Consider the following 14,308-nt stretch of genomic DNA (forward strand, 5'->3'; position numbering starts at 1 on the left):
TTCCAACTCATTTTTCAACAACAAGCTTTTTTTTTATATTTGCACAGTATGTATATATTATTAATGTTGTAAATACACATCTTTATATATCTAGAAAGGCTGGTCCTAAAGAGGGAGGCATTTTTATATTCAGAGGTCTCAAGAAGGTAACAAATACAAGAATGTGTGTGTGTGTGTGTGTGTGTGTGTTCTTGAGACACCAAAAGTATCTTCCATAAGAGGAGGTGTGAACAAGTGATGACATAAATCATGGTCCCAATACAGAAAATGTCTCATTTGCACCCCTGATGAAGAAATCTATCAAAATTAGGGTGGTCTCAAAAAAAAAATCTGTGTCGGTTCTACAAGTGCTCCCACTTTGGTCAACATATGAAATAACAAGTGTGTGTAAAAGTTTGAAGTTCTCTCCGTCTGGCCAACATATGTAATAACAAGTGTGTGTACGAAATTGAAATGCGCCCCCTTTGGCCAAAATTAATTAAAAAAAATAAAATAAATATGTATATTGAGACATACTGTAATAATGAAGTAAATATGAGGAAATTAAAAAACAATTACAAACAAAACAATTAAAAACAAAATAAATTACTTAAAATGTGTCTTTTTCTCACAATGTGTCGACTTTTTTCTTATAAAATTGGGAACAATTTCTCATATTCTTTCTGTTTTTGTAATATTACAATATTTTCTCGTATAATTATTACTTTTTAATGTAAAATTATTACTTTTTAATGCAAAATAGTGACATTTGTCATATGAAATTCTGACTTTTATCACAATATTGCCAATTTTTTGTTGTTCCTGTAAAGCAGTGACATTTTTTGAGTAGAATGATGACTTTTGTCATTATTTTGTCAAGTAAAATTCCGATTATTATTATAATATTGCCAACATTTTAAAGTTTTCTTATAAAATTGTGACTTTTGTCGAGTAAAATGACGACTCTTTTCATAAAATTGCCAAAATGTTAAGCTTTTCTTGTATAATTGCGACTGTTATTGAGTAAAAATCCAACTTTTATCATAATATTTCACAAATGTTCAGTTTTTCTTGTAAAATGTTGACTTGTGTTGAGTAAAATGACGACTTTTATTATAATACTGCACAAATTCCAAGTTTTTCTTGTGAAATTCTGACCTTTTTCTTGTGAAATTCCAACTCATTTTTCACAACAAGCTTTTTCATATTTGCACAGTATGTATATATTATTAATGTTGTAAATACACATCTTTATATATCTAGAAAGGCTGGTCCTAAAGAGGGAGGCATTTTTCTCAGGTCTCAAGAAGGTAAGAAATACAAGAATGTGTGTGTGTGTGTGTGTGTGTGTGTGTGTGTGTGTGTGTGTGTGTGTGTGTGTGTGTGTGTGTGTGTGTGTGTGTGTGTGTGTGTGTGTGTGTGTGTGTGTGTGTGTGTGCGTGTGCGGCCACTCACTTTCCACCGAGAGCGTGATGGGCTGGCTGGTCTTGTTCTCTCCATTCTTATCGTTGACCGCCTGCACGTAGTAGCGCCCGGCGTCCGGCGCCACCGTGGACAAGATGACCAGCGTGTTGTCCAGCGTGATGGCTCTAAGAGGAAAAAAAAACACACAAAAATTGACGCCACTTTTCGCATATAATTCTATTTTCCGAAAAGCTGCCTAATACAGAGTCTAAATAGGTCTGACGTTTTGATCCCCCGGCCGGAGAGCGCATTAAACATTTGAGCGCAACAATTAGGCGCCTCGGGCCGCATTAGCAGTATTGATGTACGGCGTGTAAACAATGTGTCGCTGCTGACCGAGCAAGGCATAAATATTGACGTGGTCCTCCCCCTCATGTACTCCTTATGAAACAGGATAGTCCGGACACTTAATTGGCCATCTGTGGCCCTCTACTTCCTGTAAGCGCCACACTTTTTGGCAGGAGAATGATGGCTAAATGAGGTTAGGATGGATTCATCACCAGAGACTCTCGGGTAAACATCCGTGCTCGTCTGGCGGTATGCTAGCATGACATGGCGGGACTGTACCGTTCTGCTTTTAGGGCTACCAGAAAATGTAAATAAGTTAGGTTATATGCTAGCAGGCTACTTGATGGAGGACGTAACACCATGTGAATGTACCATTTTTGTTTTAAGGCTACAAGAGAATGTCTTTTTTACGTGAAGTTTCACACTAAAAAGCTACTTCCTGGTTGATAGAGGACATATTGCTACTTAAATCCAGTATTTTTGGTTCTAGGCCTACAAAATAATTCCTTATTTACGTGAAGTTTCACACTAACAAGCTACTTCCTGTTTGACGAAGTGTGCAGCATTTTTTGTTCTCACAATATCGTTTTTACGTTCCGTTTCACACTAACAAGCTACTTCCTGGTTAATGGAGGATGCAACACGACGTAAAAGTAGCATTTTTTGTTCTCACAATATCGTTTTTATGTAAAGTTTCACACTAACAAGCTACTTCCTGGTTAATGGAGGATGCAACACCACGCAAAAGTAGCATTTTTTGTTCTCACAATATCGTTTTTACGTTCCGTTTCACACTAACAAGCTACTTCCTGGTTAATGGAGGATGCAACACGACGTAAAAGTAGCATTTTTTGTTCTCACAATATCGTTTTTATGTGAAGTTTCACACTAACAAGCTACTTCCTGGTTGACGGAGCGTGCAACACGACGTAAACGTAGCATTTTTTGTTCTAAGAATGTCTTTTTTATGTGAAGTTTCACACTAATAAGCTACTTCCTGTTAGACGGAGGACTTATTGCTGCGTAAATCCAGTATTTTTGGTTTGAGGGCTACAAAATAATTACTTTTTTAAGTTCCGTTTTACACTAACAAGCTACTTCCCGGTTAATGGAGGACGCAACACGACGTAAAAGTAGCATTTTTTGTTTTAACAATATCTTATTTATGTGAAGTTTCACACTAACAATCTACTTCCTGTTTGATGGAGGACTTATTGCTACGTAAATCCAGTAGAATTCCTTATTTACGTTCCATTTCACACTAACAAGCTACTTCCTGTTTGACGGCGCGCGCAACACGACGTAAAAGTAGCATTTTTTGTTGTAGGAATGTCGTTTATACATGAAGTTTCACACTAACAAGCTACTTCCTGTTAGATGGCGGACAAACACGACGTAAAAGTAGCATTTTTTTGTACTAAAAATTTCTTTTTTACTTGAAGTTTCACACTAACAATCTACTTCCTGTTTGATGGAGGACGCAACGCGACATAATAGTAGCATTTTTTTGTTGTAGAAATGTCGTTTTTACGTGAAGTTTCACACTAACAAGCTACTTCCTGGTTGATGGCGGACGAACACAGCGGAAAAGTAGCATTTTTTGTACTAAAAATGTCGTTTTTACGTGAAGTTTCACACTAACAAGCTACTTCCTGTTTGATGAAGGACATATTCCTACGTAAATCCAGTAGAATTCCTTATTTACGTGAAGTTTCACACTAACAAGCTACTTCCTGTTTGATGTAGACAAAACACAACGTTAAAGTAGTATTTTTTGTTCTAACAATGACATTTTTATGTGAAGTTTCACACTAACAAGCTACTTCCTGTTTGACGAAGCGCGCAACATGACGTAAAAGTAGTATTTTTTTTTCTAACTATGTCGTTTTAATGTGAAGTTTCACACTAACAAGCTACTTCCTGTTTGATGGAGGTCATATTGCTACGTAAATCCAGTATTTTTAGTTCTAGGGCTACAAAATAATTCCTTAATTACGTGAAGTTTCACACTAACAAGCTACTTCCTGGTTAATGGAGGACGCAACACGATGTAAAAGTAGCATTTTTTGTTCTAGAAATTTCTTTTTTATGTGAAGTTTCACACTAACAAGCTACTTCCTGGTTGATGGCCGACGAACACGGCGGAAAAGTAGCATTTTGTGTACTAAAAATGTCGTTTTTACGTGAAGTTTCACACTAACAAGCTACTTCCTGTTTGATGAAGGACATATTCCTACGTAAATCCAGTAGAATTCCTTATTTACGTGAAGTTTCACACTAACAAGCTACTTCCTGTTTGACGGAGTGCGCAACACGACGTAAAAGTAGCATTTGTTGTTCTAACTGTGTCGTTTTTACGTGAAGTTTCACACTAAAAAGCTACTTCCTGTTTGATGGAGGACATATTCCTACGTAAATCCAGTAGAATTCCTTATTTACGTGAAGTTTCCCACTAACAAGCTACTTCCTGTTTGACGGAGCGCGCAACACGACTTAAAAGTAGCATTTTTTGTTCTAACTATGTCGTTTTTACGTGAAGTTTCACACTAACAAGCTACTTCCTGTTTGATGAAGGACATATTCCTGCCTAAATGCAGTATTTTTGGTTCTAGGGCTACAAAATAATTCCTTATTTACGTGAAGTTTCACACTAACAAGCTACTTCCTGTTTGACGGAGCGTGCAACACGACGTAAAAGTAGCATTTTTTGTTCTAAGAATGTCTTTTTTATGTGAAGTTTCACACTAATAAGCTACTTCCTGTTAGACGGAGGACTTATTGCTGCGTAAATCCAGTATTTTTGGTTCGAGGGCTACAAAATAATTACTTTTTTAAGTAATTATGGGCGTGGTCACCATGACATCATCGAGTAATTTGCATAATTTACTACAATGATATGATTTTCTCTAAAAAGGCTCAAAAAATGTATACTTACTAATGAATAATAACAGTTTTGTTTTAAACGTCCATCCATCCATCCATTTTACAATATAATTACAACACTTTATGTACATATTTATATACAGATTTGAACAATAAGTTATTCACTGAAATATATCTATTAAATGTGGTTCTTACAAAAAATATATCTTATAAAAATATAAAAGCTAAAATGTCCCTTAAAGCTCTGCCCCTTTAATTAGTGCATACTAAATAATTTATTTACCAGCAACATAAAGTGAAACAGAGGCAGAGGTGTCCTGCCACAGTCAGTAACAAATAAACAGAAAACAGTAGTGGTGGTAGATAGACACAAAGCTTCATCAAACATCTGATCCACTGAACAAAGAGCTCCAAAAATCTTGATCCTACACTTCTCTTTTGTAAATTAAATCTGAACAGCCGATATGGGCATCTACATCAACTATATCAGGGGTCACCAACACGGTGCCCGCGGGCACCAGGTAGCCCGTAAGGACCAGATGAGTAGCCCGCTGGCCTGGTCTAAAAATAGCTCAAATAGCAGCACTTACCAGTGAGCTGCCTCTATTTTTTAAATTGTATTTATTTACTAGCAAGCTGGTCTCGCTTTGCCCGACATTTTTAATTCTAAGAGAGACAAAACTCCAAGAAAATATTTTAAAGACTTGGTCTTCACTTGTTTAAATAAATTCATTATTTGTTTTACTTTGCTTCTTATAACTTTTAGAAAGACAATTTTAGAGAAAAAATCCAACCTTAAAAATGATTTTAGGATTTTTAAACACGTATACCTTTTTACCTTTTAAATTCCTTCCTCTTCTTTCCTGACAATTTAAATCAATGTTCAAGTAAAAAAAATTTTTTATTATTGTAAAGAATAATAAATACATTTTAATTTAATTCTTCATTTTAGCTTCTGTTTTTTCGACGAAGAATATTTGTGAAATATTTCTTCAAACTTATTATGATTAAAATTCAAAAAAAATATTCTGGCAAATCCAGAAAATCTGTAGAATCAAATTTAAATCTTATTTCAAAGTCTTTTGAATTTCTTTTAACATTTTTGTTCTGGAAAATATAGAATAAATAATGATTTTTCTTTGTTAGAAATATAGCTTGGTGCAATTTGTTATATATTCTAACAAAGTGCAGATTGGATTTTAACCTATTTAAAACATGTCATCCAAATTCTAAAATTAATCTTAATCAGGAAAAATTACTAATGATGTTCCATAAATTGAAAAGTGGACCGTGAGATCGACAGGCGGATCGGTGCGGCGTCTTCAGTAATGCGGACGCTGTATCGGTCTGTTGTGGTGAAGAAGGAGCTGAGCCGGAAGGCAAAACTCTCAATTTACCGGTCGATCTACGTTCCCGTCCTCACCTATGGTCATGAGCTTTTGGTCATGACCGAAAGGACAAGATCACGGGTACAAGCGGCCCAAATGAGTTTCCTCCGCCGGGTGGCGGGTCTCTCCCTTAGAGATAGGGTGAGAAGCTCTGCCATCTGGGAGGAGCTGGATGAAGTGGCTGGGGAGAGGGAAGTCTGGGTTTCCCTGCTTAGGCTGCTGCCCCCGCGACCCGGCCTCGGATAAGCGGAGGAAGATGGATGGATGGATGGACGGTTCCATAAATTCTTTTTTTAATTTTTTCAAAAAGATTCGAATTAGCTCGTTTTTCTCTTCTTTTTTTCGGTTGAATTTTGAATTTTAAAGAGTCGAAATTGGAGATAAACTATGTTTCAAAATTTAATTGTCATTTTTTTTCGTGTTTTCTCCTCTTTTAAACCGTTCAATTAAGTGTGAATATCATTAATTATTAATAATAACATAGAGTTAAAGGTAAATTGAGCAAATTGGCTATTTCTGGCAATTTATTGAAGTGTGTATCAAACTGGTAGCCCTTCGCATTAATCATTACCCAAGAAGTAGCTCTTGCTTTCAAAAAGGTTGCTGACCCCTGCTTTATATGATTTGCCTGAGTAGCTGGACAGGACAAATAAAATAATTTTGTGGCGGCCTTAATTCTTTCGTGGCGGGCCGCCACAAATAAATGAATGTGTGTGAAACACTGACAGTGATCACCGGGAACCAAACATGACAGCTTGTACTTCACAAGTGCTGCAATTATCGCCGCTTGTCCTGCGCGGGCGTAAGAAGTCTGTCCCCCGTCGCCTTCCCGGCTGACCTTCTCATGCTTGTATGTGCTGCTGATAGCTATTAGCATTTACAGCCCGGGTGATTACCAACAAGCCAAAGTGGACCGGAGCGCTGGAGCTCATTTGGGGATTCGCCGCCCTGTCCGGGGACTGGAAGTTTCCAAAAGGCGGGCTTGGTGGCTGGCAGCTTATGATCGGCGGTAAATATTTAATGCTAGCTCGCTGGAGCGGCGGCGACATCCGCGGACACGTCCATGAATTATGGATCTCTTCGGGGATGTGAGCGGAAAAGAAGCAGCCGCGGCGCTGAACGAGTCCCGGGTGACTTCCGAAGACCTTTTGAAAAAACGGGGTTGACTCCATTCCGGACTTGACTTCTTTAGCCGACAGTCTTATGGAAGAATAGGTTCTATGACGGGATGTCAGCTAGAGGTCCGAGTTCTGCTAAAGTCCAGCTAAATAGTCCAGGGAACAGGAACAGTTCTACAATGGTATGCCAAGAGGAAGATCAGAATCTTTAATTTCGTATTCTGGTCAGGGAAGTAATAACTCTTTAAGGGTTTCGGGATTCTGACAACATATGTGGCAACATTGCAAAGTCCTAATCCACCATGTCTGGTTCGGTACGTTCCTCGGTTCAGAGGTCACGGTTCGGTTCAATTTCAGTACAGTGAGAAAACAAACAAAAAAAACATTTTTTAGTTATTTATTTACCAAATTTGTAAACAATGGCTTTATCCTTTTAACATTGGGACCACTATAATACTTCTACCCACGTTAATCAACATTAAACTGCCTCAAGTCTTTGCTCAGATTAAATAAAATGACTAGGGATGTCCGATAATGGCTTTTTGCCGATATCCGATATTCCGATATTGTCCAACTCTTTAATTACCGATACCGATATCAACCGATACCGATATCAACCGATATATACAGTCGTGGAATTAACACATTATTATGTCTAATTCCCCGATATCCGATATTCCGATATTGTCCAACTCTTTAATTACCGATACCGATATCAACCGATACCGATATCAACCGATTTATACAGTCGTGGAATTAACACATTATTATGTCTAATTCCCCGATATCCGATATTCCGATATTGTCCAACTCTTTAATTACCGTTACCGATATCAACCGATACTGATATCAACCGATATATACAGTCGTGGAATTAACACATTATTATGTCTAATTCCCCGATATCCGATATTGTCCAACCCTTTAATGACCGATACCGATATCAACCGATACCGATATCAACCGATATATACAGTCGTGGAATTAACACATTATTATGTCTAATTCCCCGATATCCGATATTCCGATATTGTCCAACTCTTTAATTACCGATACCGATGTCAACCGATACCGATATCAACTATATATACAGTCGTGGAATTAACACATTATTATGTCTAATTCCCCGATATCCGATATTCCGATATTGTCCAACTCTTTAATTACCGATACCGATGTCAACCGATACCGATATCAACCGATATATACAGTCGTGGAATTAACACATTATTATGTCTAATTCCTCTATATCCGATATTCCGATATTGTCCAACTCTTTAATTACCGATACCGATATCAACCGATATATACAGTCGTGGAATTAACACATTATTATGTCTAATTCCCCGATATTCCGATATTGTCCAACTCTTTAATTACCGATACCGATATCCACCGATACCGATATCAACCGATATATACAGTCGTGGAATTAACACATTATTATGTCTAATTCCCCGATATCCAATATTCCGATATTGTCCAACTCTTTAATTACCGATACCGATATCAACCGATATATACAGTCGTGGAATTAACACATTATTATGTCTAATTCCCCGATATCCGATATTCCGATATTGTCCAACTCTTTAATTACCGATACCGATATCAACCGATACCGATATCAACCGATATATACAGTCGTGGAATTAACACATTATTATGTCTAATTCCCCGATATCCGATATTCCGATATTGTCCAACTCTTTAATTACCGATACCGATATCAACCGATACCGATATCAACCGATATATACAGTCGTGGAATTAACACATTATTATGTCTAATTCCCCGATTTCCGATATTGTCCAACTCTTTAATTACCGATACCGATATCAACCGATACCGATATCAACCGATATATACAGTCGTGGAATTAACACATTATTATGTCTAATTCCCCGATATCCGATATTCCGATATTGTCCAACTCTTTAATTACAGATACCGATATCAACCGATACCGATATCAACCGATATATACAGTCGTAGAATTAACACATTATTATGTCTAATTCCCCGATTTCCGATATTGTCCAACTCTTTAATTACCGATACCGATATCAACCGATACCGATATCAACCGATATATACAGTCGTGGAATTAACACATTATTATGTCTAATTCCCCGATATCCGATATTCCGATATTGTCAAACTCTTTAATTACCGATATCAACCGATACCGATATCAACCGATATATACAGTCGTGGAATTAACACATTATTATGTCTAATTTGGACAACCAGGTATGGTGAAGATAAGGTACTTTAAAAAAAAAAAATTATAAAATAAAATAAGATAAATCAATTAAAAACATTTTCTTGAATAAAAAAGAAAGTAAAACAATATAAAAACAGTTCCATAGAAACTAGTAATTAATGAAAATGAGTAAAATTAAGTGTTAAAGGTTAGTACTATTAGTGGAGCAGCAGCACGCACAATCATGTGTGCTTACGGACTGTATCCCTTGCAGACTGTATTGATATATATTGATATATAATGTAGGAAGCAGAATATTAATAACAGAAAGAAACGACCCTTTTGTTTGAATGAGGAGGGAGGTTTTTGGGTTGGTGCATTATTTGTAAGTGTATCTTGTGTTTTTTATGTTGATTTAATTAAAAAAAAAAAAAAAAAAAAAAACGATACCGATGATAAAAAAAACGATACCGATAATTTCCGATATTACATTTTAAAAATGACAAAACTTTTCTTCTACATATAAAAAGTGCAACATTAAACAGTTTCAAGTCAACTCATCATGCTTAGTTTATTACAGCATTTGGGAAGCCTGTAGTTGATTTTTATGATGTAAATGTTATATTATTATCAACATGTGATAGCAGGGACCCTGCCATTCAAAACTAAGCTGCTCCATTACTAATGATTCATGTAACTATAGCTGGAAAAATGGTACAATAGCAATAGGAGAGACTATTCATCCCTGAACACCATGGAGTTCATGTAGGCTTCATGATGCACTTACATTATTATATCAACTATCAGAGACAGAAACTCTTCATTTAACATAATGTCCTTTTTTGCTGCTTCAACACAGCTCAGTCAACACAGACAAAGGTAAAGTGAAATAACAGACAGACAGGGCTTTGCTGTCCGTAACACACACACCTACACACACCGCAAAATGAGCTAATGTTACGCTAAAAGCGAATTAGCCTTCACCTCAAGCCAGGACTGCGAGCAAACTGAGCTGCCGTTTAGGTTTCTAGAAGGTCAACGAGCTCATAGTGATGTTACTAGTAGTTGACTGGGACGTGTTTATTATCATTTGGGGAGAGTCCGCGGCCTGATGATTACCTGCTAAACGCTAAGCACTGACTACATGCGCTCTGAATACGCACTGCTGATTGGCTGTTACCGCTCTGTTTGTAACCAATCAGATGGTTGTGTGGGTGGGACAATGCTGGGTGCTGTGTAGAGGACTGACAATGACAGAGGCAGAAGGAAGCGGAGGCGGCTACTTAATATGTTCGTGTGGAAACTCGTTCGGTACACCTCCGAACCCAACCAAAACCCCCGTACTGAAACGGTTCAATACAAATACACGTACCGTTACACCCCTAACAATGTCAGGTCATCGGTGTGCTGCATGTGTCCTAGGTTTAAGTAGGAACATTTTAGAACACACACTTTAGTTTTAAATGACCGACTGGAATAGAAAAGAATGGAATTTTATTGTCATTGCACTTAAAAATGTGTTTTCAGCACAACCTGTCCAAGAACAGACATAAAGTAGAGGGGTAGATGGAACAGGAAGACTGATGACGCTCCATAGAAAGGTAGGGGGAAAAAAGGTAAACATCGGGGGAAGAAGGGAACAAAAAGTAGGACGCGCATTTTGGAATTTTTTAAATCTTAGATACATTTTTAACAGAAATAATTATATTTATTAACTTGATGAGATAATTCCTGGGGGAATTGCGTGTGAATGCTGAAGTTGAACTGAAATGCTGACAAAATATAGTTTGAATGTGAGAATAGTTTGAATTTCCAGGAAAAACGGAATTTGGTTTAGAACTTGGGAAAGTGTTAGTTGGATGAGTGGAATGTGTTGAAGGTGGAATGCTTTGAAAAATGTATGAATTGTAGAAGTTTAAAAAATGGACGATTAATTTTGAATGGGGAAACTGGGAATTCTTGAAAATCCGGGAATTTAAAAAAAAATTGTTGAAAGAGAGCACACAATTTTGAACAGGCTGAATATTTTGGAGTTGGAACGGTTTGAATCAGATAACAAATTTGGGAATTGTGGAACTTTGAAAAACGTCCCATTCGTTTCAATGGGAATTTCATGGAAATTTCGGGAAAAGTGATAATTTTTGGGAAAATGTTAAAAGACTTGAATGTTCTGAATGAGTTGAAATGGTTGGTGTTGGAATTTTTCAAATGGGTCGAGAAATGTTGACGTAGTAACATTTTTAATTGAGAAATTATATTAAGGAATTTCGGGAAAAATAGGAATTTTTCCAGTTCAAAAAACAACTTTGTTTTTTGTCCTGATTAAGAGGAATGTTTTGACGGTGGAACGGTTGAAAAATGTGGAAGAAGTAGTCGCCAGAAAGAACGGTCAAAAAAGGGTTTGAAAAAAAAGGGAATTCCTTTAATTCCTGGAATTTTTTTGAACTTGGAAAAAAGATAATTTGAATTTCCAGGATGAGTGGAATATGTTGCAGGTGGAATGGTTTGAATAGGTTGAAAAATGTGGAAATGGTGGAAGTTTAAAAAATGGACAATTAATTTTGAACGGGGAAACTGGGAATTCTTGAAAATCCGGGAATTTTTTGAAAATTGTTGAAGGAGAGCACACAATTTTGAACAGGCTGAATATTTTGGAGTTGGAACGGGTTGAATCAGATAACAAATTTGGGAATTGTGGAACTTTGAAAAATGTCCCATTTGTTTCAATGGGAATTTCATGGAAATTTCGGGAAAAGTGGGAATTTTTGGGAAAATGTTAAAAGACTTGAATGTTCTGAATGAGTTGAAATGGTTGGTGTTGGAATTTTTCAAATGGGTCGAGAAATGTTGACGTAGTAACATTTTTAATTGAGAAATTATATTAAGGAATTTCGGGAAAAATAGGAATTTTTCCAGTTCAAAAAACAACTTTGTTTTTTGTCCTGATTAAGAGGAATGTTTTGATGGTGGAACGGTTGAAAAATGTGGAAGAAGTAGTCGCCAGAAAAAACGGTCAAAAAAGGGTTTGAAAAAAAGGGAATTCCTTGAATTCCTGGAATTTTTTGGAACTTGGAAAAAAGATAGTTTTAATTTCCAGGATGAATGGAATATGTTGAAGGTGGAATGGTTTGAATAGGTTGAAAAGTGTGGAAATGGTGGAAGTTTAAAAAATGGACAATTAATTTTGAACGGGGAAACTGGGAATTCTTGAAAATCCGGGAATTTTTTAAAAATTGTTGAAGAAGAGCACACAATTTTGAACAGGCTGAATATTTTGGAGTTGGAACGGTTTGAATCAGATAACAAATTTGGGAATTGTGGAACTTTGAAAAATGTCCCATTTGTTTCAATGGGAATTTCATGGAAATTTGGAAATTTCGGGAAAAGCGGGAATTTTTGGGAAAATGTTAAAAGACTTGAATGTTCTGAATTAGTTGAAATGGTTGGTGTTGGAACTTTTCAAATGGGTCGAGAAATGTTGACGTAGTAACATTTTTAATTGACAAATTATATTAAGGTATTCCAGGAATTTTGGGAAAACTGGGATTTTTTTCCAGTTGTCCTGATTAAGAGGAATGTTTTGACGGTGGAATGGTTCAAGTGGATTGAAAAATATGGAAGGAGTAGTCAACAGAAAAAAGGGTCAAAAAAGGGTTTGAAAAAAAAGGAATTCTGGGACTTCCTGGAATTTTTGGGAACTTGGAAAAATGATAGTTTGAATTTCCAGGATGAGTGGAATATGTTGAAAGTGGAATGGTTTGAATCGATTGTCCCATTCATTTCAATGGGAATTTCATGGAAATGTGGGAATTTTGGGAAAAGCAGGAATTTTTTTTGGAAAATGTTAAAAGACTTGAATGTTCTGAATGAGCGGTATTGGAATTTTTTCAAAAGGGTCAAAAAATGCTGAAGTAGTAACTTTTTAATTGAGAAATTATATTAAGGAATTTCGGGAAAACCCGGGAATTTTTCCAGTTCGAAAAACAACTTTGTTTTTTTGTTGTGATTAAGAGGAATGTTTTGTCGGTGGAACGATTGAAGTGGGTTGAAAAATGTGGAAGTAGTCAAAAAAGGGTTTGAAAAAAAGGGAATTCTGGGAATTCCTGGAATTTTTTAAAATTTGTAAAAAAGATAGTTTGAATTTCCAGGATGAGTGGAATATGTTGAAGGTGGAATGGTTTGAATAGGTTGAAAAATGTTTTTGGGAAAATGTTAAAAGACTTGAATGTTGGAATTGTTCAAATGGGTCGAAAAAATGTTGAAGTAGTAACATTTGTAATTGAGAAATTATATTAAGGAATTTCGGGAAAAACAGGATTTTTTTTCCAAGTTCAAAAAACATCCATTTTCTACAGCTTGTCCCTTTTGGGGTCGTGGGCTTTTTTTCCTAATCAAGAGGAATGTTTTGACGGTGCAACAGTTCAAGTGGGTTGAAAAATGTGTAAGGAGTAGTCGCCAGAAAAAAGGGTTTAAAAAAAGGGAATTCCTGGAATTTTTGGAACTTGGAAAAATGATAGTTTCAATTTCCAGGATGAGTGGAATATGTTGAAGGTGGAATGGTTTGAATAGGTTGAAAAATGTTTGAAAAGTGGCCAATTCATTTTGAATGGGAAAAATGTCCCGGAAACCTGGGAATTCTGGGAATTTTTGGAATTTGTCAAGGTTGGAACGCTTTGAATCGGGTGAAAAATGTAGAAGGTAGAGCGCGCCAAAATCTGGAGAAGAAGAAGAAGAATATTAAATAGATGAATTTTGCTGTAGAAAAACATGTGTGAATGTTTTGGAGCATTCACACAATAATATATCATACCATAATAGCATCAAAGGAGTTCAACACTACAATTTAAGACTATAATAATATTACAGAAATAAAATGCATGTTTTTGACGAGGCAGCCATTAGACTCACTAGATCAACGTTTGACTGCTTAGGCTGCTGCCCCCGCGACCCGACCTCGGATAAGCGGAAGAGGATGGATGGA

At 36.4% G+C, this 14,308-nt stretch overlaps 1 protein-coding gene and 1 pseudogene across 3 annotated transcripts in view; one reads left to right on the plus strand and one right to left on the minus strand.

Annotated features, from left to right (window-relative positions):
* The window catches only part of LOC133656314 (protein sidekick-2-like), a 1,293,862-nt pseudogene that overhangs the window by 243,745 nt on the left and 1,035,809 nt on the right, over window positions 1–14,308 (plus strand).
* LOC133656306 (protein sidekick-2-like) overlaps window positions 1–14,308 on the minus strand; it is a 225,159-nt gene that overhangs the window by 122,490 nt on the left and 88,361 nt on the right. For all 3 annotated transcript variants that reach the window (XM_062057330.1, XM_062057328.1, XM_062057329.1), the window contains exon 4: window positions 1,435–1,568. In XM_062057330.1, coding sequence (XP_061913314.1) covers window positions 1,435–1,568 — 134 coding nt within the window. The remainder of the gene's footprint in view (window positions 1–1,434; window positions 1,569–14,308) is intronic.

The sequence above is a fragment of the Entelurus aequoreus genome, linkage group LG08, assembly GCF_033978785.1.
Source record: "Entelurus aequoreus isolate RoL-2023_Sb linkage group LG08, RoL_Eaeq_v1.1, whole genome shotgun sequence".
Lineage (NCBI taxonomy): Eukaryota > Metazoa > Chordata > Actinopteri > Syngnathiformes > Syngnathidae > Entelurus > Entelurus aequoreus.